Genomic DNA, 26717 nt, shown 5'->3' with positions numbered 1-26717 from the left:
GATATTGTTCCTTATTTTACTTGTATTAAGATCAAATATTTACCTTGTTGTGGTGCACTGTTTAAAAATCTTATTTCTTTCCAACTTTGACTTTTTATCCATACTGATCCAGATGTGCTTTGTTTTTACTGCAGCCACTGATTATGGAAAAATCACAGAGTGTGAGAATGACGGTGTTAAATTGAGCAAGCAGTCATTACTGGGCTGCTCTCCATTCGTTTGAAGTTACAGTGGTGTTTACTTCTCTGTAACAAACAAAAAGAAAAAAAGATCATATGAATAAGTTCCGCAAGACCGATTTGTTTATTTACCAGTCCCCCTCCTGCCCCTCCCCGTTGTCATGGTGTCATCCGGGCGACTGTTTACATTGTGTGTGTTTCAGCACCTCAGGATACGGTGGGAGCTCAAAAAACCATCTAACGGCACGAAATGGAATGCATTTAGCCTGGCCATTTCTAAGGTGCTTTAGTTGTGAAGCTATTACCTTGACTTTTATTCCCCCCAAAAATATTCAAATGTAAAGGACTGAAAAGGAGCATTTCACCTTTGAATCTGTGATGACTAGACAGTGCTGAGATGCTGATCTGACCTGTGGAGACACACTGAAACACAGCCAAACTACTTGGCAAACTAACTTAGGATCCTGGCATGCCTTTGCATCAGCATGTCTTGCTCCAAGGGTTTCTGCTTGGTCATGAAGGTCTAGTGTGAGATAGTGTAGCAGCTGGAAGGGAGCTCAGAGCAGAAGGAGCTGTCTACGCATCACTCCTGCCAAACATCCAAGAGTGACAGCAGTGTGCTTTTACCCAGGTTAATTTTTCTGGACTCTAAATGCTGTTAAGAAGTGATTTGCCTACAGAAACAGTTGTGGTTAGGGGTGTCTAATTCAAGTATTTTATCCATTAATACCTTGTAATGATTCATTTCAGCATGCTTTGAGTTACACCTTTAACTAGCACTACTCATTGCACTGTGTACTCCACTCTTCACTCTCTACTTGGAAGTAATTGCATGACTCCATCATTCCATCGTCTTTTGCCATCGTTCTTTTTGTGGTAAACCATGTAAGATATCCAGTTGCATGGATAGCCCATCACTGATTTCCTAGAGGGTATCCTTTGACGCATACAAGCAACAGTCATCCACTATTTCAACGAGAAATTTTCCAGAACGAACAGATCAATTTACTCACTCCAGAAGTTTCTCTAAAATCCTCTAGACCAGGGGTGCACAACTCAGGTTTCTGAGTCCGTCATTTCTTGTTGGATTTTGCTTTTACCAATGATCACAGGGATTTGAGGAAAGAACACACCTTTTTTTGCAGGTTGAAATCAACTCTTGATTTTTGTGGTGAGACTGAAAAACAGCAGGATTCCAGCCTTCAAGGACCAGACTTGTCCCTCCCTGATTTAGAGTTTACAAAACTTCTTTAAGAAATTGCCTCACTGCTGTTTAAAATAAGGAAGAAAAAAAATCGCAGAAACAGAAACTCACTTTGACAACAATAAAACAGTCTCCCAGATTCTCAAAAAGAAAACAATGTGGTGAAAAGAAACACTTTTAAAACCAATGCTGATAGAAAACACATAAACAAATACAGTCTTCCATTACAATATTGTTTATGAAAAATGTAATAGAAGAAAATTTGAGTTGAAATGAAATAAATAGCACTTCATACAATGAAATAGCACTTCATATTACAGCAATACAACACTTCAATAAATAGATGATAACAACATTATATCTGTGTGCTTCATTTAAGTTAATATCATTTTGCTCCTGTCGCTTTTTATGTAAACAGTTTGCAGTTCAAGACAAAGTACAATTATTTTACATGTCTCAAAAACAGAGAAAATAATAACAGTATTATGTACAAGAGTAAATATGTGGCTTATATCTCCAGCAAATATGTAAATACAATATCATTGAAGTTTTCAATGAAGCAAACAATTGTAGCAGACACATTGTGGAACACACTTAGGTTCATTAATACACTTATAGGCTGATAAACATTTTTTTTATTGCACAGGTGACTATTGATTCTAGTATTGCACCCTGCTCAAACTAATCCAGTATTAATGTGTCTCAAAGACATATGTATTAATGACTCATAAATCCCTAAGTTGACCCTATTTTTAATATGATAATTTATAGTACGGTGAGGATCATAATGTATCGATTTGAGATCTTACTTTAATAATACTTATTTTAATAATGGCATTTAGATTATTGTCATCGTTTTTCAGAAATAACATCATTTGAAACATCTCAGAACGAACAATAGAAATTTACATTCTCACATAAACTAATTTTACAAACAATCAGAGACAAGCGATCAGTTTTTTTCTCTGGTGTTTGGCTCATGGTGTTATTGTATGACAACATATAATAATGTAAACCAACCATGGCTGTGGTAAAAACTGCAGCTGAAATGTCACCATTTAGTTTTGCCTTAAGTTGATAAAGAAACTGTCTGTATTTCATTTACTGATGTCATCATTTTCTCGAGTTTATTCATAATTCTGTGGTAGATGTAATACTTTTGACTATGACTAATGCTGGCTCAGACTGCCCATTTTGGAAACACTTCACATAAAGGATGCAGACCCATTTATCATTATTTGTCATTATTCTCATCTCACTGAATCTTCCTTTTTTTGTTTTCTTTCTTCTCTTTTTTTTTTAATAAATTGAAACGTGGAATATGGGTTGCTTTTGAAACTCTCGGCTATACGCAAAGTGTTACCAGACTGGCTGAAATGTCACATTTGCAAGGCCAAACTCAGTATTTAGCTTTTCTCCCCTTACAGGGTGGCTTAAGGCATAGACATCTCTAACTGAAGAGATGACCATTAAATAACATCTATATTTACCAAAATAAATATATTTTTGATCTCAATATCTCCTTTCACTTCAAGGTCTTTTAATGGAAATTCCTAAAAGCTGTTACTTAACAAAAGGATCACATGACAGGAGTAAAACTGAAGAAAATAACTGGTTTTCAAAATGTTTACAAAACAAGCCTCCACTCTCCCAGTCAACCTTGAGACTTCACATCAGGAGTCATCATCAGTTTTGATGACATGGAACAGCGTGACATTGAAGAGAACTTGGTGGCCATTGTTCCAGCCATAGAGAGCACGGTCCCTGGCATTGTAGTCAAGCATTGACATGTGAAAGTACTGGTTGTGGAATGGTATGTCTGTATACTCGTAGGTGGCGGTCTTGGTGGAGTAAGAGTAGTAGACTTTGGCCCCAGTCAGGTGGGAGTTGGTGATATAAAGTGTGCCACAGATCATGAAGGACTCTCCAGCATTCCTCTTTGAATATTCTGTGTTCCAGGACTTCAAGACCTGAAGGGTTAGGGGATCTAACTTACTGATGACAATGTTTCCTGCATTCTGATTGGTTGCATACACAACCCACAATCCCAGCTCATCTGCCATGAGGTCTATGTCAGAAAAGCCACCCCAGGTATAGGGGTACACATTATGAAAACCAGCTGACTCCAGTGCACGCTGGGTCACTACTCGGCCACTATCAAAGTTGTACCTGACAATGATGTTGCTCTGGTACTTGTTATAGTAGAGCGAGCCATTGTAGACCACATGGTTTGTGCCAGCCCAGTGGAATGGAAGGTTGTAGGTTCGTGACTCAACTCCTGCTACAAAGTCAGCCACTGACCTGTACTCTCTCACAATCTTGTTGTTGGTGTAGCTGTCCATGTACCATACCTGTGTTAAACCATTGCAAAAGTATTATTTTCTTTCCTTTCAGAATAATACAGTGAGTGTCATTTTTACCATTCTTGTCTACGATAACACATAGTACATATGGAAAATTCAGCCAATTAACCATTTTAGTTTCTGTTGTTGGTGGTGCTGGTGGTGTTGTTTTTTTTTTTGGCAAATTTCACTTGTACTCATGAAGCTGTTCAACCTAACATACAGTATGTAAACTTGTTAAGACTTTACCTTGTTGATTCTGGGAGATGCCTGTGGGTCAGTCATCCAAGCTCCAAATCTGGTTCCTGATGTTTTAATCGTCATAGGCCCAGTAATTCTCATTAGTTTACCACAGGCTGTCAGTACACCAAAAAAGAGGGGATTATGACATTATGTTTCATGATATGAATGCAAAATGTTGCCATACTCATTTTGCTACTCAGCAGTTAACAGTTTCAAAATATTATGGCTTCGTAGGATCACGAAAATCAAATTATACATGATAGAGTACAGGACTGAATGAAACTCACTGAGTTTACTCATGCAGTTCCTTAGTCGCCCTTCCAGTGTCAGAGCCCTTTGCTGTAGCTCCTCATAATCATAAGCTCCTATTTCTTCCTGGATCCCCAACAGCACGGAAGACAGATTCCTGATCTCCCCTTTAAAATGGGAGATGAGCTTGGCGTCTGTCTTATACTGCTCCAACACTGGGATCAATGGCTGCAGCTCATCCATCTTCCCCTTCAGCTCCTGAGAGAATGGCAGGTTCCGGAAATAGAGATAAGTGGACAAGGATGAAATGAATCAGAGTTAGAGCCTTACGAAGAAAAGATCAATATGCGTCTCCCGAAAACCGATTTTAAGATGTGGACCAACATGATATTTGTTTCTGTTGTAATCAGAGATATTTACTTCATTTGTACTTATTATATTGTCTTTGGTGATTAAAGATATTTATGATAATGGTTTGGATAAGGAGTTGTTGAACCCAGTATAGCTATTAAATCAAAAGGAAAGTCTCAGCAGTTTCACGTTAAATGGCCAGATTGATTTTTCAAAATGTTGGACTTAAATGGACACTTACCTGAAAGTTTTTTGTCAATAACGTCCTCCGGTTGCCCTCAATTTGTCTGAACTTTGATCGTAGTCCCTTCATCTGACTCTCCATTCTCATAATATACTGAAAGTCTCTTTGAGTTCGCAGGTTCAGAACCTCTATTGACTGTGAGATGTTCTGAACCTTCAGAAAAGGAGCTCAATTAAGTATGAGGTGCATAGATCATATCATATTCCTTATATAGCAGCGCTATCAGTGCAAAATAAGTACCATTTGTAAATGATGACACCTATAAAGCATTACCATTAAAAAAAAAAAACATTAACTAGTAGTCTGTACACCAAAGATCCCATCTGAAGTTGTGCCCCACTGAGGAGTTTGACTGATATATGAAATATTGTCATTCTTTAGGAAGTTTTTTCCCCCTTTGGTCAGAGTCAGTCCTGATGCTGTCTTTTCCTTGAAATTTTGATGGAACTCAGAAAATTTGGGGAATGGAAAACTGGAAACTCATTGGTACTCATTTATTTATAAATTTATCAAGGTAAATATAAAAAAATTCCAAAGCCTCTATCTATCACAACACAGGATGAAGACATATACCCTAAATGGGTTGTTTATTCTGTGTATCTCCAATGTATGTTGTGTCTACATTTTCTCCAAGAAAACCACAGACAACATGTAACATGTTCATTCTTAGAATGACTGTGTCCAACACCCAGGCAAGTGTTACACATTGGCATTATCTGTCTACTGTTCTCTAGTGGGCTGCAGAATGCCATTTGGCATATTTTGTGGATGAACATAAAGAACAGAGCATGATTTTATACAAAACAGAAAGTAAATTACTACCATATTAGACAGATCAGATCTAAATTTGATACTGGAAACAAAGCAGGCCAGACATGCCTGAAGGAGATACTAATGGCAAATTGGCAAGTTTGACAACAATCATGAAATTCTGTGTGAGCACATGAAAGAGAACACAGAGGAAGAAAACACAGCTGATGAAAACACCATTGATACATACATACCTTCTCCAGTAACTGATGCAGTTGTCTGCTCTTAGCATCTCTGGAGCACAGGCTCTGTTCAGGAGCCACCACTGTGCAAATGCAACGGCCGTCTGCATCCTGTGCTGAACTAAACACCTGCCAACCCTCTTTTGGCTTGATTGTCTTTACACACGCACACACACACACACACACACACACACACACACACACACGCACACACACACACACACACACACACACAATTAGCACTATCCAGAGGAGGTCTGGACCATCATATTCATAATCACGTCAAACACACAGTATCTTTAAATAGTTCATAATGACTCACTTTTGTACTGAGATTCATAACTCTGAAGAACAAAAGATTAAAAACAGCATCACGGGGGAGACAAGCATATGAAAAGGGTGTAACTTGGCCTTGCTGTTCATATCTTAAAAAGTACAGACTTATACACTCAGGGTCTTCATGCTGTCTGAAGCTGCTGTGTTTTCATGTTCAGTTCAAAGAGGAACAGTTGTGCTTAAAAAAACAAAATGAAACAAAACAAAACAACAACAACAACAACAACAACAACAACAACAACAACAACAACAACAACAGCCACGGGGGCAAACTTTTAAACTTATAAAGGGCATCTTGCCGTGGAAGACTGTATTTGCTGAATGGTCTCTAGTGTAGTTCTTTGTAAAAATTTCTCTGTTCTTGAGGCTAAGATTAATGAGCTGATTACACAGATCCACTGGGTTTGCAGTGCATGGCTTTAGTCCACTGTGTTTCCTGTTCAGCACAGGATTCCAAGCCTAAGCGTTTGAGTAGCTCTGCTGAGGCTTCTTTTCCCACTTAATCTCAAGCTATTCAGCAACATGATCCAGCCTGTATTCTATTCTTGATACATCTTCTTAACTGAAAAGTAATAAAGTGCAGCATATTGTTGTCACCACTAGTATAGTAACAAACCCTTTTCTGTAGTTAGTGATATGAACTGTACAGTGCAATCTGATCCATTTCTGAGGGGTTGGTCCCCCTTCATAAGAACACAGGGTAACTAAGTGCCCAGAACAGGTAATATTAGTGATTTTGTTCTCTCTGTCTTTCTATCGCTCTCTCTCTCTCTCTCTCTATCTATCTGTGAGTGTGTGTGTATGTGTGTGATTGTGTGTGCTTAATCGCTTGATAGTTACACCCTCCTTAATTTCCTGACAATGCAATCACATCATTCATTCACTTTGCTCACGGATATTTCTGGAAATACAGCAGACAATGAATTAGTTAGCCCTGTCATAACAATAAGAACTTAAGTGACAAATAATTCAGAACACTTTACAAAATCAGATAAGGCTTTTACAAATGCTTTCAGTCAGTTCATCCTATCCATTATCATAAAACTAGGAATTATGTAGAATTACAGCACAGTTCACATTCAGACTGAAACAGCGCTGGTCAAAAGTAGTTCACTTTAAGGACAAGTAAGTCATGCTTTGCAACCCTGCTGCATTCATTCCTTTTAATCATGCTTTCATGAGGCAGATATTTCTTTGCTGGCAGTCCCTGCAATGATCAAAGGGGACCATACTTGTTTTTGTTAGATTTTTTCCCCCCTCTCTCAGGGGACTCTGAAAAGCTGTTCTCCTAAAGCTAGCCTTTTACAGACACTGTGTTGTGTTTATGAGTGTGTGTGTGTGTCTGTGTGTGTGTGTGTGTGTGTGTGTGTGCGTGCATCTGTAATAATGTGTTGGTGGTAAAGGTGGTAGTGTGTGTATGGATGGGGGAGTTAGCTGGCTTACAAGTCTTTTCTAAGCATGGTGACACATTTCCTCGTGTTTCTGTGAAACGCATCTCTTGGCAATGTCACCCAGTTGTAGCATATCCAAGCCGGATGGTTTCATACTGCTCTTTCACCAGTTTTATCAGATATGAATGGAGGAATTCAGCACACTAAATAGGGTATGCAGCTGTTTTCCCTTTACTCTGAAGAGACTCGTTCTCTTTATCATGAGACACTAACGTGCCCTGCAGGTGCTCTATGTTGTAGGCGGCCACAAAAATCAGCCTGTTTAGTTTGTGGACCGGTTGAAAATTGGGGATAAATGTAAAGATAAATGAGACCATTCCTTAAGTGACACTACGTCAGTGATCAAACTCGTTGGAAATCGAAAGCTTGTCTTTGCAACCTTTTGTTGTTTCCGTAAAGTTGCCGATCTAAATTAAATATGGAGAACAAAATGTAAATAAATAGTACTGCTGAAGAAGCGCTTCATGTGATGTAGGACATCTAAAGAGAGCAGCTGTTTAGTAAGTTGCTTACCAAATCCACTGTTGATACGTTTGATTTTAAATGTTCGCTCTCTTTCTCTCTCTCTCTCTCTCTCTACCTAATTTTGAGTAGCAAAGTCCGGAGGTTCATGATGCACCTTTATAAACTGATGTCAAAAACATTCGCTAGACTTTTTTTTAATGCTGATAATAATGTGTGCCTTGAACGTCGCTTGATAAATATCAGTTCGCTTGCATACACGGAGTTCTTGCTATTTTATGATTGCGCTTATATTTATACATATGCCATACTCCCTGTTTGATTCAGTGTCTGTCAACTTCCTTGACTTAATAATATTGGATAGCACTCATTTATACTTATCAACACTCAGCATATAAATAACGTCCATTTCAGTCTGGTCGAATAATTCATTTTTGCGTTGTTAATTGAGAAAATGAGGCACTCACCATGGAAGGACAATAACCGAGCAGCGTAAGGAAAATCAGAGGTTTCAGCACCGTGAACAGCGCCCGCATTCTGCTTTTGGTTAGTTTGCTAGTTAATCTCGTCAGTCCTTGTCTTCAAGTACTTGCTAGCTGTCGGACCTTTCGATTCTAACCACATACAAGTGCCCGGGGACCAAACAGCGTCCAGAGAAGCGCTGAAAGTAGATCCAGTGTCATCTCCGCTCTAGGCAAAGCGCTTTTTACCATAGGCAGAAAAGTTTGTGCCAGCAATGAATTTCTGCCTGCTGCGCTGCACAAAGCCTCTAGACGGCTGTTACATCATTTAGTGGTTCAGTACTAATGATACTGATTAACTAGTCCCGGGGAAGACTAAAACACATACCTACATTTGTGCCTGGCAGCGAACCAGGCACAACCCCCCCCCCCCCCCCCCCCCTCTCTCTCTCTCTCTCTCTCTCTCTCTCTCTCTCTCTCTCTCTCTCTCTCTCTCTCTCTCTCACGCAGTAGGTTACAGGAAGATCCAGCTAGGTGGTTCTAGTGCAAAATATTAGCATATGCTCTGAATAAAAAAAGTTCAGTAGGTAAACTACACATAATATTTTGTATCAGTTCTGACCATTTCTAAAATATCCTCTCATACCCTATGATGCAATTTCTATGGGGTTTGTGATACCCAACAAACACTAAACAGAGAGATGTAGTACATCAATAGCTCCAGAAGAACAGTATCTGTCTTATTTCAGGTTTTATTAGCATCAAGTTCTAAGACTAACAAGACATAATGAATTCACGTTTAACATTTTGTAAGGCAGGGGTGAACACAATGCTTTGGGGGATGACTACAAATTCCTTTAAATTTAGTGGGTTTGTCTGGAAACATGATTGTTGAGCACTGAGTTATACCCTGTTCTGAATTAATGAGCATTTGTTTTCTGCTCCAGAATTGTGCCCTATTATACATTTGTTTTAATATATTTATAGGAGAGATAAGTTATCTTGTTGAAGTAAATGACTGATCTCACATATAGCAGCTGCCTTCATATAGCAGCTGCCTTCTTTAAGCAAACATGGTTGAGTCAGAATGGGTCAGATATGGGAGTTTCCAAGGACTCAGTACATTGTGGTCTCTCTCTTGCACAAAAAAAATGATGGTAAAATTCATATGAATCACTCAGCGGTTCCTAGTTTTATAGGTGCATCATAGTAAGACGAAGATAAGGAACAAACAATGTGAACTTGAGTAACTCTTGCAATTAGTTGCCAGGCAACCTCCATCCAGAGCTCTCATTTAAATACTCTTGAGTCGATCATGTCTTTGTAAGGAGTTCTTTTTTTTTTTGCATTTACTTGCAAAGGAAAAGTGTTTTTTTTACTTTTAATGTACATTATCTTGCTGTAACCACTGCATAATGAGAGTCATTTAGCTAGATATTTCATGATTTTTTTTTCAAGCAGGTAAATAGGCCAGGATGAAATTGTAAGATTCAATTTCAGGATTGCATTTTCTCTCTCTCTCTCTCTCTCTCTCTCTCCCTCTCTCTCTCTCTCTCTCTCTCTCTCTCTCTCTCTCCCCCCACCTCTCTCTCAATTTATCTCTCTGATGCAAGCAATGAACAAAATACAGACACAAAATCTGTGTCGTTTTGCCATGTGAAATAAATTCAGTGTCAGAGCAAGACTGACGTTCTTGGACCTTTTGAAACCTGACATTGCCAAAGCCATCGTGGTAACGCTGTTTTGGAAATCCCTCTGCCAAAGCCAAGTGGTGTTTAATGTCTTCAAAAAATCCTCCATCTCTTGTAGAGGTTCATAACAGATTCAGCTGTGCAGGCTGCATTGCAGGAGTCACCTTGCGCTTGGTGGGAGGTTCCTGTCCTCAGTACTCCCGTCAACAGGCCTGTCCATCAGATGAAAGACATACAAGTTAATGAGGCCTACATTTATTTCAAACATATGCAGCCAGCACACATGGAGCCATCCAAGGGAAGGTGATGAGAAGCAACGTTTAAATTTTTAAAAAGTGAAAAAATATAACAGAACTTCCCCCGAACCTAAACTAAGCAAACCTGACCAAACATAATGTGATGTGACATGACATAATGTGACGTAACGTGACGTGGCGTTACATCATCTAATGAGACACGAAGTGATGGGGTACAATTGGAAGTGACGTGACATAATGGTACATGATATGATATGACGACATGATTGGACTTGATTCGACATTATATGGAATGTAACAAAACTCTCATAACCATATCATTCCGTTGGTATCAAAGCTAAGTTTATGGCTAAAAATATAGATACTTTTCTTGAGTTGCTAATATTACACGTGTTCTCTTGGTAAGAAATACATGGTTCGTTTGTTGACTTGTGTTTCATTTAAAAAAACATAACTTTTCCCTCAAGAATTTACGTAATTAGATGAAGAGATTTTTCTTAATGCTACTGGTCTTGTATCAGTCATGTTTCTCTTTGTGCTCTAGACCCTGCCCTTCCCAGGTTTTCCTCTCAAGAAGAGAGATCCTTTTATCTGAGCCGTAATGGTGGATGAAGGAGTCCAGCTGCAGCGTGCTGATGAGTTTCCACAGTTTGCAGAGTGAACTGTCTCCTTTCTGACACTTGTTTGATTGGAGGAGTGCTGTTTGGGTTTACAGCAGTGTGAATGGAACACATACTCCTCCTCTGACAGCTCTCTCTAAATGGGGTGCCCAAGCCTTTGATCAGAGCTGATATTTCAAAGCCTACAAAACACAGACGTCTGGGTAGAGTTTGGATTCACAGAGTTTGGAGGGTGAAAAGAGAGGAGGAGGAGGAGGAGAGGATAGATGGTGAATCTGGAGGCTGAGATGTGTGCAGTCTCATCAGGCTCCATTAACTCCAGTCACGTCTTTGTCTGGCTGCTGGCCACAGTTGCCGTCTGCCAGGGCTCTGACTGAAAGGTGTTCCCAAAAGAGACAGCGAGATCGGCAAACGCACAGAAAGAAACAACATTCTGCCTGACATACCAGGAAAACACACATGCCTATTAACAAATGTGCATATGAACTCAAACAGTTACTCAGATGCACTCTCTCTCTCTGTCTCTCTCTCTCTCACACACACACACACACACACACACACACACTCACACATGCAGACACATGCATATACATGCACGCACACACACACACACACACACACACACACAGACACACGCAGAGGAGAGAGCGAGAGCGAGGAAGAGAGAGAGAGAGAGAGAGAGAGGGAGAGAGAGAGAGGGAGAGAGAGAGAGATAGATGCATAATACATATGCATGTTCTAACATGGAGACATACCCTCTCCTAGTGGGGAAACTTTCCTCTGACTGCCCTTCAACTATAAATAAAGAATATTATAGCCAAAACGTGCAAACACATGTACATGCACAGACAGACAGACAGACACACACACACACACACTCACACACACACACACACACACACACAAACACAGAATACAGCATTCATGAACAGAAGCCATTTGTGAGGCAGTCTTACTCATCAGTCATTAGGCAGAGAGAAAGCCTGTTTCCATAAACCTAAATGGGTTCCACTGATTTATTTTGGACACTAAAATACGCCAAACTTGGAGGAGGGAGCAAGGTTAGAGATAATGGACTCTTTGGTTGTGGTGCATTCATCAGTAAATACATCCAGAGGAGGCATTGGTTTGTGGAGCCCACTGTTGTGCCGCTACATTTTGCTTCACTCTGTGAGTGAATGGGAATTTGTTCAGGGATGTACTCACGCTTTCTAAAAATAAAGATCATTTGTGCATCACACAGACTATTTGTCATTCATTACTTCATTGCTATTGTCCTGCATGTTATAAACCCTGCCCTGAACAGCTACATTATTGATTATGGAGATGATAATAACAAGAAGATGAAATCTTCAATCAGGCAGCCCAGCTGACTCAGTGATTCAGTTACATGTTTAGTTACTGGATTACAAAAATCTTTTTCTGTCGACAGTCGCAAATACAAATTCAGTTGTCTATATAGTAATGAAATCTTTTATTTTCATGTTCATTATTACTGTATAAACAAGTACTCGGGTAAACAGGAAAAGCTGCACTACAAACAACAGCTTCACCCCCATTCCCTTGCTAATTATTTGCCCTCAAAGTCCCTAAAATTCACAACAGGAATTTGAGTCAAAACTTTTCTGGAAAAAAAAAAGAAAAGAAAAAAAGTGAACTTCTTCAGGACTTTGACTATGCCTACGTTCTTTATAATTTGCTCTAATGCCATTGGGAATTTTCAGGTGCTATGAATAATGTAATACAGGCATTTCAAAGCAATCATTCTACAGGGCTTGTCAAGTTCTACTGATGTGATTGCTGGCCACATTAATTTGAGGCATTTTGTGACAAGAGCTTTGTAGTACACTGCTCAGAGATGTTTAATTCACAGATCTCAATCATCTTAAAGGGAACTCAGGATTTCCAGCATTTGATTTTGGATAACATTTTTATTCAAAGGCATCAGACTATCAGTGCAGCCCCCCCCCCTCCTCCCACCTTTACACTAGTAACTATATCACTGTATTAAATAGAAGTAACAAATAATTCATATGAGTTTGTGAAGAAATCCATTGACATGGGCTTTGTGGACATCGTTGCTTTCGTTCTGTTGTTGTTGTTGTCCGATTCTTGGTCTTAATGAACTACACAGCACAGAGATTATGCATCCGATTGACTGGACTTAGCAAGCTTGATTTTAAGCTTCACTATTTTACAATATACTCATCACAAACTCATCGACAAAGCTGTTATTTCTTTCATTTAAAAATAAAATGAGGATGAGAAAAATGTTCATATTTTACTCATTACCATTTGTAAAATATATAGAGTTCTATTAAATGTACAACAAAAACATTGTAGTTGTATATTTCTAATACAGTATAAAGTATATTTCCCTCAAACCACAGTAAAATTTCTAAAATGTTATCTTCATGGTTAGTTTGGTTGTCAGTCTCCAAAATGTTAAAATTATATGCAACAAAGGAGACTAGATAATTACGAAAACTGAGAATTCTCAACTGATTTTCACCCAACAAAATGCCCTTTTTATTTTAAGAATTGTTTGAAATCAAGCCTGCGTTATTCAAATAACTCTGAAGGTTAATAAAAACTTTGACCTTTGCATTTGCATTTATGTGGAAGACCAGGTGCCAAGACATGGGTTTTCTTTCTTTCTTTCTTTCTTTCTTTCTGAAACCATTTCACAATAAGAAGTACAAACACTAAGGTAACTAACAACTGGACCGTGTATTCCAGTTGGCTGGAACTTTCATTATTCATATTGAAAGACATTTTCTTATCACAGATACATCCAGATGTAAGAGTCAGCAACACACTTCACCATCCTTCATCCTTTTTGGTCCCTGTGAGCTCCTAGACAGCTGAGATGAAAAGCTGAATGTTGTAATACTGACTGTAACAAGATATTTAGCCTTTTCTTCTTTATATAATTAATGGAGGGTGTAGACCAGAATAAGTCGGCAGGCTATTCATAGAAGGACCCAACATTAGAAACTCATAGACAGTCTTTGTCTGTGAACCCTTGATGCAGAATGTGTGTTATAAAAAGGTTTTTGGAGGGCCCCCTCTTTAAAAATTCATTGAGAAATACCTTTGCTGTGTCTGACAATTAAAACACCAATTTATTAAACTTAATACAGTTGTTATTACATTTACTATTCTACTCAGCCATTACAACTACCTCCTCATTATGATGAGCTGAACAGATAAATAAGCCACGTCTAAGGAGCTTCAAAAACAACTATCAGTACACTATAGATCATAACCACTGCAGTGGTGTCAAACACTTACGATATTAATCAAATAGTATATCTGTACATTAAAACTGCTATGTTATTTAATGCTTGATACAAACATATTAAACTTTTAAATCAGACTGGGCTTCTTTCATAAAATCTCTCTTTAAACTCTCTAAATTAATTTGAAGAATTACCTAAGAGGACACTGGACACTATTTCAAGGTCAAATCACAATTTTGACATCTGACAGCAACATGAAGAAACAAACTGTGTAAAAAAAAAGAAAAAGCAAAATGCCCATGACAGAGTCGGATTAAATTATCTAAAAAAAGACTCTCTCAATGCAGAAAAAAAATATAAGAATTCTTTCAATGCAGAAAGAAAAGATGTTTGGTGCTCATGTAACTAAGTATGCCCCTTGATTCATGAAGATCATTGTGTTATCCCAGGATTTGTCTACAAATACCTAACAACTAAATGAGCAGTCTAAGCACACTATCTCTCTATGTCCCCTGCTCCCTCTCATTTCAAATTACCTATCAAGTTTTTGTTTGTCAATTTTTTTCTTTAGGCTATAAATATGATGCCTGCCATTTCCTTGTAGAAAAAAGCTTATTTATCCCTACATGTCACAAATACATAGGACATGCATACATAGTGTGACTTAAACTTTAGAGGAGGAATATCCAAAATCTTATTTACTGAACCACAGGGGAGCAGCTCAACAACAAAAACACCAATCAGCTCAACAACAAAAACACCAATACACCTCTTTGCTTATTTGATGGAGAGAGTATTGTGGAAATAATTCTACAGGGATGGATTTAAGTCTGTGCTTCCCCATTGGAGTGCAACTGGATCTCACACTGGATGCCAATGGAAAATTGCCTTCATTTTTTAATATTCAATACCCTGTGTTACACATGCAACTCTGCATTGTGATACTGGACGCAACTGTAGGCATTCAGACACGCTACTAGACTGTCTCTGTCAAAGTGAAGGCTTGTCAGTATACTGAGGCAGACACGTCTCTCTGTTTTAAATGAGTTTTTGCACAAAGTTTAGGGTCACAGACGCTGTGACACTGGAAAAGGAAATAAAGAAGAGGTTTGATAGTTAGAGAAACTTCACGGCCAAATAACCTAGTAGGACCGAGGACTCTAAGGTGCACTAAACCTTGAGGAGCAAGCACAGCAAATTACTGCTGTCAGCCTCAAGCCAGTGAACTAAAGCCCGGGGGAGAACTGGCCACCACTGCATTCGGCATGCCAACTATCAGGCCTTCGTCACAGCAGCTTTACAACAAACTGCAAGGTCTCTGAGGAACTCTAATGAATACAACTTTGTGTTTGAACTCTCACTGACCTCTGTTAGCCGAGCAGACCAAGATACGATGTTAAATTCTCTCATTTAACCAATTCTATATGTATGAAAGAGGCTAAAGATGAAAGGTAACATTAATGACCAGTAACGTGTTCAATGATAAAAGAGTTGTTTATCCAGGCTGTAAATAAGGAATGAGGAGACAGGGAGAACGAGAGAGAGAGAGAGGAAAGCGGTATACGCAATATGTTGCAAAAACAAGGAAATGTTACTGTAATTGAATGGAAACTATCTATTTCAATTGTACCAATCATTTATTCCACGTTTTACATAAATTATAGGCATAATTACACAAATGTGTAAGTAGAGAGATATTTCTACTGCAATATACTTGCGAAGGACTGAAAGACACACATAGATCTTTGGACAAAAAAGGCTCTGAGACAAAGAAAGATAAAAGAAGAACAAGAATGACCTCAGCCTTGCAAAGTAAAATCACATGATCTGAACACATTCTACCACAGATATCTGAAAGCTGTAGTGCAAGAATGCAAATTAAAAAAAAAAGAAAAAAAAGTAAAACTTGAGTCTGGTGTATGTCTGATTACAGTACCAAAAACAAATGCACCATGCTTCACTGAATTCAGACAAATCAGTGATTTTGCACACTGAGTAAACAGTTAACACGTCCGATACAACTTTGTTCAGAATCCAGTTTTAATATTAATAAACCTTAGAGAAAGCATTTCAAAACATGTTCCAATTCTAGTCACAGACTGTTCAAACTAAAGGGGCAATTGGAGGCACTCACAAAAAAACAGAAGATGTTTCACAAATATGTGTTTATATATATATATATATATATAAACTTAATTTCACAATCAAGTTATGTACAGGGTTGAACGTCCTTTTATCTTGACATTTCTCTCAAGAGACTGAGGTATACTATCAGGAGATTTAATCAGACATAGAGGCTCTCATCAAGTTAACGAAGTATGGTCAAAAGTACAACAGTTTCACTGCCACCACTCTATAAAATTAGTGGGAACTAAGAAAAAAGTATGACATCTAAGAGCTCAGCACTCGTGAGATGACTCACGGTGAATTCGTCCGTTACATTCACTGGATAATTAATGAATGCCCCCCTGCAAAACTTTTTTGAATGAAACTGCAAATCTTGGAGTGCTTAAGACGGCCTATATTTACAAAAGGGATACTTTATAATTACAAATAGGAATATTTGGAATGCTTTTCTTTATTTGCATGTCAACAGGAACACGGCAGTCAGCCACAGTTTTTTTTTTTGAATGAATGTAATATCATTAAGCTATTTGTTTTCAAATGACATTAAAAACAAACAGACCAAAAAGGATAATTACTGTAGAACTTTCTCTGTATTATTATCAACACATTGAGGAATTAAGATCCAAATGCAATTCTGCTACACATGCAAGGTTTGAAAGATGATTGAGGAAGAACAGTATTGTACAAAATAATAATTACAGTTTATCAAAAAAAAAAAAGCACTTTCCATAGCACCTTGAGTGTTTGGGTGTTTTGAGCAAGATCACACCACTGTGGTTGTTTTTCCAAGCAGTGCCTGAAGGATCCTGATGGAATATGGGGATATGGGTTGGATTGGAGTTGGAAGAGGAGAGATGTGGATTGGATTTGGGATGGGGATTATGGCTTTGGGTTTGAGAATGAAAGGATCCTCCCTCTTTTGCTGGAAATGCACCACTGTTTACCAGCTGTTCCTGTCATTTTTTACATGATGGTTCTCCAAAAGCAGGTTTCAGTCATGCCATTCAGGCCCCACGAGGGCGATGAATAATCCCTAAATGATGCATGTATAACACAGTGTGGGTGCTGCTCTCACCCTATATGTGTGTGTGGCTCGAGGAAGGGAAGGGCGGTTTGGGCCAGGGGGTTTGGGCTGGCCACTCTCCTCGAACTGTCCTGCCGTGGGGGGGGGGGGTCTCCTAGCCAAAGAAGCAGACAGGGCCTACCTCGAAGCCAAACCTCTGGTTTGGATCCCCAAAGTCATTAAGCATGACATCGATGATAGGCACCTGATCAATACGTGGTGTGTTGATCTCCATGACAGTCCTTGAGTATCCCTGCTTTGTCTGCAAGGCACAGAGAATATGACATAATAAGCAAAGTATTATTAAAAAATGCTAAAGGACAACTTCATGAATTCAAATTTAATTGATGTCTTTCTGTTATTATTTACAACTAATACATCTGTGCTGAGAATTAGCGTTACCTGAAACCTGAACATTTCACCAGTACTGTCAAATATGTCAAAACCATCTTTAAGTGCAAGTGTCTAGAAATTTTCTTCCTGGAGGGCCAAGTTCCATTTTTGCCTTCTGTACTGTATAATGTATTTTGTCTCAAGCTCCTTTTTTAATCTAATGCATCAGATTGCACTGATCAAATGTTCCTCAGATCTTTGATTGCCCTGTGGGGTCTGTGTAGAACAAAAGCCTGCATATCCTGAGACTCTCCACTAGGACAGTGAATTGCTCATTGCTCATCTGATTTCTGAGGGCCTTAGCTAGACAGTCAACACACGTACCGAGCAGCCATCTGACAGGGCTTTGATGAATGGGTTGTTGTCGTAAGACATCTCCTCATCGTTGGAGCCCAGGAAGCGCAATGCCTTGTCATAGTTGTCAGCCTTGGCATCGTACCAGGCCACAGACTGGTGACAGATATAGGTAAAGTTCTGCCTGGCCGAGGAGCTCAGCAGCTTCAGGAATGTCATCTGGACCATGTTTATGGTGCTCTCCTCCACATCTACATAAGAGAGCTAAGAAAACAACGGCACTCACATTTATACTGGTTTACACCTATGAGATTATCTGTATATAATTATTGTTCGTACAGTACAGTACTGTACAGCTCTGTTTGATAACGGACAACATTGTGATAAAGTACGTGTATGGCAGAAATCATTTTATATTCAGTTCACACAGTATAGAACCTATGTGATGTGCTAAAGACAGAGGTTAGAATACTTACTATTTTACCACGCTTAAACTCACTAAACCAAGAGCCTGGTGACTCCTTTGGCCAGTTAGATATTCTAACCTGCTCCCACAGAACAACAAAAACAAAAAAAAAAGACACAGGGCACAGGGAGACATTTCATTGTATCAGTTATTAGGCTTATGCAGACATATACCTATATCTTTTATATATATATATATATATATATCGATATAAACTGCTTTGTCTTTCTATGAAATATTTAGAATACAAGAAATGATTTAAGATTAAGGTACTCACCCCTGTGGACTTCTTATCAGGGTAAATGCAGGTCTCTCCCCCTGCAGTAAAGTTACAGTAAACTTTGAAGGAATCCCCTGTGCATCCCATGTTGGGATCAATCCAGTATTCACCTGCAAAAACACGCCATAGAATATGTCACAGACATAGACAACAACCGCTCTCTAATGTTTGATGCTCTAAACCACCAGACCACATCATAGAAAATATTGCTAAATTTGGATTGGGAGATTAGAAGGTTACTAAAGCTACTGGGCATCAGCTGCATCCAAACATTTGTGTTCCCTAATGATGCAATATATCAGAAATACCCCTGCTGCTCTAAGATGCCCATGTCTAAAATCCCATCTGAAAACTCTCTTGTACCATCAGGGAAGTCTGGCTGGCTGAGCTGAAGGTCTTTGCAGGTTCTGGCTGGGTTGTCCTGTGTCCCCAAGGGGAACTTCATGCGTTCGATGTCCTGCTTGAGGTTGTTGAGGGAACCAAAGATATCATCCATATCCTGTGGCCCCTCCATGCCATAGTCCATCATGTCTGCTGCCTCATCGCCCTGCATGTCTGAGGACCTCCTTGACTTCTTAGGTGTCTGGATAGGTAGGGGCTGGATGATGTCCCCAGGTGGACCCTAGACCACAGTGAAACAAATGCAAGGTCATGTGCCTTTATTCTTCTAGATCTTTCTGGGGGTTTTTTTTCATTCTCAACCGGACATTATCTTGTCAGTATTATGCTGATTTTCAGTTTCTAAGTTATTAAGACATTGTTTTGAATTTCACCAAGTCTCAGTTTAAAGATTCAGTGTCATATTTCAGTTTGCTAAGGGGCTAGTTTACTTACAGGAGGACCAGGAGGTCCAATCATACCGGTGTCTCCCTTCTGACCTGCTTGACCCTGGAGAAACACAACATCACACAATGAGCTGTGGTGTCTGAGAAGCATTTAACATCTTATTGATTCTTCACTAAAAAAAAATCCAGCACTCACAGTTGATCCCTTGGATCCTTTAGCACCTTGCGGGCCCTTGTTAAAAGAATTTGGACAAGTTTTAACAATAATGAACAAAACATTTGAGCAGCTTTCAAGCATTTATGTTGATACTGTTGGGGAAGAAGAGCTTACAGGAATACCAGGAGGACCAGGGGGACCAACAGGACCAGAAGTTCCACCAAGACCCTATGTAGGTAAAAAATATACAGGTAATATATATGAGAAATCAATAAAAATCCTTGTAAACATCTGAGAAATCTATATGAGAAACACGTAAAGCATGCAATCAAAGAAACATCTGCCAGTCTAAATGGAGGACCTTTAAAATATTGAATAAGTATCTTAAAATTGAAGTATTAAGTATATAGCATTAACAAAACTAAGCATTTGAACATTCTTGAGTTTATAAGGGATTTCTGATATTACAATCATCTTGTCCACAAGCAGTGAGAAACATCTACAGTTCAGCTAGTGATAAAGGCTGTATTCTCAATAATTCATACTTATATATAATTAGGGCAACTTCCTTCCCTCAACTCTTTAACTAAAAAAAAACATTTTAGCACAGTTTAAACAAAGTGACAGTGTTTTGACAGATACATTTCATAATCAGCTCTTCTTATACAACAGGCCTCAAAAGAAGATGCTCAAATTAATCATAAAGTGAGTTTTTCCTCCTCATTCATCTCCATAATTCCTGTCTCGCACATAAGCAGTAAAATATAAAACACACTACACTAAGTCTCTAAAAAACTTAATTTTAGGCCTGTAAAGAATCACTACTTACAGGATCACCCTTGCCACCAGCAAGGCCCTGGGGTCCAGGCAAACCTCTGTCTCCCTTCTCACCAGGCTCACCAGGAGGACCAATAAGCCCAATTAGACCAGGGTGACCCTGTGAACCAAACAAAAGTCTTAACACACAAGCCACAAAGCATCATACAATACAATTAATTAAAAATATTCCAAATCTGAAAATAAGAATTACAACCACATTCAATCCATTTTCAGTAATACAAACAAGTTGATTACATAGTCATTTTTACTCAGATACACCTAATTCTTCTCCCAGAAGAAGGCAAAACTGTTGGCATACTGACAACAGTGAAGAGATTGTGGGTTTATGGATATTGTCAATATAAGCTGAGTGATGTGTAAACTGTTTGGAGTAGAGTTGGTCTGATTCAGCACCTGCTGCAAATAGTTACTGCCTTCTGCCTTTCCATAATGCTATTAAACCATGGCAGTAAACCAATTCTCTTATAAAACAGCTTTATGACAACTCATTGTTTTGATTATGTATTGCAGGCTGAGTTACATTTTTAATTATCCCTCTGGCAAATCTCTGAGCCTTGTTTATGTCTTGTCACTTTGCTAAATAGTCTTAGAAGCATAGCAGGATGTTGGTTGGTTTTACAGTTCAGGCTGATCTTTGCACATAGGTAGGGAAACTTACACTTGGCAGATGGCTGTATTTTATGGAAAAACACAATGCCAGATGACATTTGAAGCAGAACCGACTAACCGACAGAGATTACACTTAACTGTTTCAGAGATAAGTATACCTTAAGACTCTACAGAAATATAATGACCATACCTTTTCTCCCTTAGAGCCAGGATCACCTTTCAAGCCTGGGAGTCCAGGAGGACCCTACGATTATGTAGGGAAAAAAGACAAATTATAACTTTCAGTATATACAGAAAATGAATTGGGTAAAGTGTACTGTGAATGTCTCTGAACTTATGTACAGCTTTGTAAATGTCTGACTGAACAATGAGCAGATGTATATAGTGTAGAGAATATAACCTTACCAATGGTCCAGGAGGGCCATCTTGACCAGAAGCACCAGGAAGTCCTTGTTCACCCTTGGGAGAGCCATAAGATACATGAGACTCTACTTTTGTCTGCTAAATATTCTGTACATATATTTATTAGAGCTGATAGAGAAAAATCTTACCACAGGGCCAGGAATGCCTCTGAGGCCTTCAGCACCAGGCTTGCCAGATGGGCCCTGAGGGCCAACGGGTCCAGTTTTACCTGGTGGTCCCTCAGCACCTGGTTCACCCTGACACACAGTGAGAGAAATAATCAGCTATGAGCTATCCCTCAGAAAAAAAATACAGGCAATTGTCTAATATGAGATAAAGAGAAATCTGAAAAAAAAAAAGAAAAATAGTTGTTGCACAAATAAATTGAATTGATGGCTTAGATTAAACTGATGCTATTCATTGCTTGCTTGCAATTTCGGGGAGAATAAAGTTCAATTGTCTGAGAGAAACAATATTATTTTTCATCTTAAAGGAAAACAATTTGTTGATAGTGATGAAACTGCCGGTGCTGATAATGCTGTATCACCACTCCCATTTCATTAAACCCCTTACTGAATGATAGAGGTTTGAAGAGCAATTTGGGCAATAGGATTCATGGGATAGGATTAAGTTGTCTTGGCATCCAGTTAAGCTTTTATGTGCAAAGACCTTTTGCTTTTCCTTACTGAATCACCCTTCTGTCAGGGCATTTCTCTGAGCTTTTCTGAGTACACAAGGCAGGAACCTGTACTGACAACACATTTATCTGCTAAAACCAAAATAAAACATTCAAATTAGCAGGAGCTGAAAATTATGTTTATATACACAATCATGTAGGATGCTAACACATCTTCTCCTGTTAGTCTCTTTTGTATTATGATCATAAACTATAACAAGGGATGGGAATTAAATAAGCTGATAAATTGGAATGAAAATCTTCCCTGCAGAGATCCAAACACAGTAGCAATATGCTCCAAGTCCAAGTTATTTTGTCTCACCTTAGCACCCTTCTCTCCTTGCCTGCCCTCTGTTCCAGCTGGTCCAATGGGACCCTGCAGGAGACAAACATCATAATGCATGCACATGAGCAAAGTCCAAACCACATAACTGTCATAATATTCTTTATACTGATGAACTCCATACAGGGTGCAATAATGATTCAGAATGCATAGAAATAGAATGCCGCACAGGAAAAGATCACTGATTTCTCAATACTCTTCGGTACCTTCTCTGTAATTACAACAAACAAACAAATAAATGGCTTGTAATTAACTCATCTGCTATGGTAATCTAATAGCCAAAAAAAAAAAAAAAAGATTATTGTGTGAGTGATAGCTGCCATTTGTGAGCACGTTTAACCTCATTATTGTAATAAACTAGTAGCTTAGAGGACCACTCAGTGTTGCTATATTTTCAGTTAGCATTGACACAAAAGCTTAGAGAGCACAGATGCTTGTGCTTCTAATCTGTGAAATATGTGTAAATATTAGAATTAGGGGGAAAAGTGACAGTGAATCAGTTTAAGCGGAGCCCTGCCAGAGGCTTTATCTGAAGCAGTTGGACATAACAAGGTCCACAATATTTCCTCTGCTAGGCTGTGGACCTCCTGATATGCTGGATTTAATATTTACCAATCAAAGAACCATCATATATCCATGTGTGAAATGCTTTAATCCATTCACTTTGAATCTGTTTTGTATTATTAATATTTTGTGCCTTTTGGTTGACATTCTGACGTGAGATGTCTAAGTTTAAATGTCTTTTACACAAAAATTCCCTATTTTGACCCACAAGATGTAATTAAGTAATTAAACACATCCATGTGTAACCTAAACATGAACAAAGATATACACTTCAATCAGACCCTAAATGAATCATAATACCAATCCAAAAAAATTTGGAAAATGGTAAATTAAAATTTTCTTCAACTTCTGTGAGCAAATATTCAACAAACTTCTGTGAGCAAATCTTCATTCACCGTTCTGGGAAAAAAAATTCATCAAAAACCATGAAAGGCCACGTTTAAGAACAGCGCAGGTAGTAAAGAAGCGATGTTATTCAGTGGGAATAATGTATTCTGAGCAATGTATTCTGAATGTGGACCCTGGGCACTGGCGCTGAAAATGACAACTTCATTTCCTTTCTGGTGCTGGCAATCACACAGCTTTCACGTAGGTGTCATTCAAACATGGTGGGTCAATATTCTATTAAGAAACTATCTCTAAACGTCAGTCTGAGTAGAGCTCCACTTGACCAATATAAATGGGTTTGTGGAGACCGTGATTTTAGCGGTTGTTTTTAGTTTTATACAGAGATTTAACAGCAAAGCAGGATCACACTGTGACAGAGCAAGGTATACTTTTTTTCTTTACAGAGAAAGTTCAGAGCAGTTTAAAAATTCAGGGATCTCTGAAACCTGGTTTTAGAAGAAAACACAGTCCTTAGCATAATTGGCATACTGCCATAAATGTAAACACTGAAGCCAATTAACATGCTACTAACTCAAATATTCTCTCTGGGCTACTCACCCTCTTTCCAGGTGGTCCTGGAGGACCAGCTTCTCCAGATGGACCAGGTGGACCCTGAAGCACACATGTAATGGACAGTCACTATGCTGACCAAATTTTTCAAGCAAATATGGCATTACCTTCATGCCCGACAGCATGGATGACAAATTAGGACATTTCAACTAGCATGTAAAAAATCACTTAATGAAGAAACTGGGTGAACTCACAGGTTGACCAGACTCTCCATCATCACCCTTATCACCAGGTAAGCCATCAAGTCCCTGAACAAAACAATACAAATGAATTCACACTCATTTCAAAATTTGTTCATCTTCCATTGACTATATCTTATATAAGCATAAACCTAATACTAAATTTATATGTAGCACATATATGTATACATGTATACATTGCATTTTTACCCGTTTAGCAACATATCTTTTCATAATTTTAACTGGGGTAGCTGTTCTACAATGGACTGATATTTCACAATAAAAAATATTTTAAGTGAAACAGTGAAACACTGAAATAATGTTAATGTGCTTGCTACTCGCATGGAACAAATGACACTGGATTAAGAAAATTTCCGTATTTTTTAGTGGACTTACACCAACACCAGGCTCACCAGGTGGACCTGGGTCTCCAGGAAAGCCAATAGGACCCTAATGGGGTTAAACAAAAGTGTGGTTACAAATAAGAACTCATAACATTAGAACACACAACTGTTAAGTCCTAAATGATGAGATGGTTCCCTCATTGTCAGTCAGTTGCCAGACTGACTTACTGGGTTGCCTTTAGGGCCGTCGTCTCCAGGAGGTCCTCTAGCACCAGGAGGTCCAGCAGCTCCAGGTGGGCCAGTCTCTCCTTTCTCTCCTACCTCGCCTCTGGGACCCTGAAAGATAGAGCAGACATCAATATCCTGCTGAGAAATCAGGGTAGCTAGGAGCTAAACTCAAGGTTCATGCACTGGACATGTTACAGTGCTGATAAAAAGCTACCCACCCACACTCACACACACACACACACACACACACACTTAAATATACATATAAATATATACATTTTATATATTTATATACAAATGTGTGTGTGTGTGTGTGTGTGTACTAAAAGGATTGATTTCACCTCTTCTTATCATTATTTTGAGTCTTTGCTTAATAAAAACCCATTCATCTTATGTGGTTCTGTCTCAAATCAATTTTTTTATTAATCCATATTTATCCCGTATCATACTAATAGTTCTTCTAATCATTAGAAGTATACTTTAGATACATTTTGTTTAATTATTACATTCAAAATAATTGCATACTCTGTGCCTTTTGCTCTAATTTTCTTTTAGGAATGCCCCTTCCAAAGGCCCAGTGTCCAAATGGTAAAGAGTTGGGATCTGTGAAGAAGACCACACTGACCTCTATAGCTATGATTGCCTTTGCTCTCTTTCTCTCCTTATCTGTTGCCTTTGCCATAGTTTCTCTTTATGTAGACATGTTGGCACTCAAGAAACCTTGTGAGTGTGAGCACTGGATGTCAGGTATGAAGTGGAGGATCTCTGGACAGCTATATAACCATCGTTTTGATCTCATTCCTATTTTTTTCTCTTCGCTCTTGCTTATTCTTTATTCTGATTTTTGTCTTTTGCTCTTATTCTTTCCTTTTTTCTTTCTTACTCCTATTCTAATACTCTCTCTCTCTCTCTCTCTCTCTCTCTTTCTTTATCAACACATGTCCTCTTATATTTGGATACTGATATTGGGATACACGCATGTTCCCTACAATACACATTCACACACACACACACGTATGTACTAACCCCTGTTCCAGGCTCTCCTGGTGGTCCAGGGTTGCCAGCTTCACCGGTTTCACCCTGTTAAAAACAATATTAGTTTTGTTACCATGGAAACACCAAAGTCTAATTCTAGCATGTAATCAATGCCTTGCCCTGGGGGTTGATAATCAACAACAACAACAACAACAACATAAACAAAGAAGAAAACAGGTCCCATTAGTGTAATTTTTCTAGTGTGCAGCCCTAAAGTCAAAATTCTTACCTTCTCACCATTGCCACCCATGGCACCAATACCACCAGGAGGACCTGGTGCTCCCTGGGAGCAAATACACAACAATTGTCAAACATGACAAGAACATTTAAAACAATAACTACAGTAACAACATTGCCGTGTTACCAGCATTTTCAGATTGACATGTTTGTCAAAGAAAAAAGCCCCGGTACTCACATCAGCTCCACTGGGACCCTGAGGTCCCCTTGGGCCAGGAGGACCAGGGGGACCCTGTTAACAAACACAGTGGGATAGAGACTGAGATGACACAGGAGTTTGATGGACAGCATACTATTTACATTCAAGAGCAAAGCATGAACTGGAAACTAAAATTAAAATAGGGACTGATGAACTCACCATTGGTCCGACATCACCATTCTCACCCTTCTCACCTGGAGGTCCAGGTAATCCCT

General features: G+C 38.8%; 2 protein-coding genes across 2 annotated transcripts in view; both read right to left on the bottom strand.

Moving 5' to 3' along the window:
• Positions 1 to 3056: 3056 nt before the first annotated feature.
• olfm3b (olfactomedin 3b) lies at positions 3057 to 8589 on the bottom strand. The gene is made up of 6 exons (XM_030774278.1): positions 8521 to 8589; positions 5817 to 5960; positions 4810 to 4965; positions 4256 to 4475; positions 3975 to 4081; positions 3057 to 3734 (listed from the first exon to the last, which is right to left on the bottom strand). Exons 1-6 carry the CDS (start codon positions 8587 to 8589, stop codon positions 3057 to 3059), a joined length of 1374 nt encoding a protein of 457 aa, XP_030630138.1.
• A 9040-nt stretch (positions 8590 to 17629) lies between these two features.
• The window catches only part of col11a1b (collagen, type XI, alpha 1b), a 61307-nt gene continuing 52219 nt past the window's right edge, over positions 17630 to 26717 (bottom strand). Inside the window, exons 47-67 of the mRNA XM_030775510.1 lie at positions 26662 to 26715; positions 26482 to 26535; positions 26296 to 26349; positions 26058 to 26111; positions 25032 to 25139; positions 24856 to 24909; positions 24475 to 24528; positions 24269 to 24322; positions 22739 to 22792; positions 21890 to 21997; positions 21744 to 21797; positions 21529 to 21582; positions 20719 to 20826; positions 20064 to 20117; positions 19929 to 19964; positions 19782 to 19835; positions 19311 to 19569; positions 18945 to 19057; positions 18678 to 18746; positions 18232 to 18465; positions 17630 to 17776 (exon numbers count right to left, since the gene is read on the bottom strand). Of these exons, the coding sequence (XP_030631370.1) occupies positions 17630 to 17776; positions 18232 to 18465; positions 18678 to 18746; positions 18945 to 19057; positions 19311 to 19569; positions 19782 to 19835; positions 19929 to 19964; positions 20064 to 20117; positions 20719 to 20826; positions 21529 to 21582; positions 21744 to 21797; positions 21890 to 21997; positions 22739 to 22792; positions 24269 to 24322; positions 24475 to 24528; positions 24856 to 24909; positions 25032 to 25139; positions 26058 to 26111; positions 26296 to 26349; positions 26482 to 26535; positions 26662 to 26715 (1830 nt within the window). The remainder of the gene's footprint in view (positions 17777 to 18231; positions 18466 to 18677; positions 18747 to 18944; positions 19058 to 19310; positions 19570 to 19781; positions 19836 to 19928; positions 19965 to 20063; positions 20118 to 20718; positions 20827 to 21528; positions 21583 to 21743; positions 21798 to 21889; positions 21998 to 22738; positions 22793 to 24268; positions 24323 to 24474; positions 24529 to 24855; positions 24910 to 25031; positions 25140 to 26057; positions 26112 to 26295; positions 26350 to 26481; positions 26536 to 26661; positions 26716 to 26717) is intronic.

The sequence above is a fragment of the Chanos chanos genome, chromosome 5 (genome assembly GCF_902362185.1).
Source record: "Chanos chanos chromosome 5, fChaCha1.1, whole genome shotgun sequence".
Lineage (NCBI taxonomy): Eukaryota > Metazoa > Chordata > Actinopteri > Gonorynchiformes > Chanidae > Chanos > Chanos chanos.
This window is presented reverse-complemented; position numbering and strand designations above follow the sequence as displayed.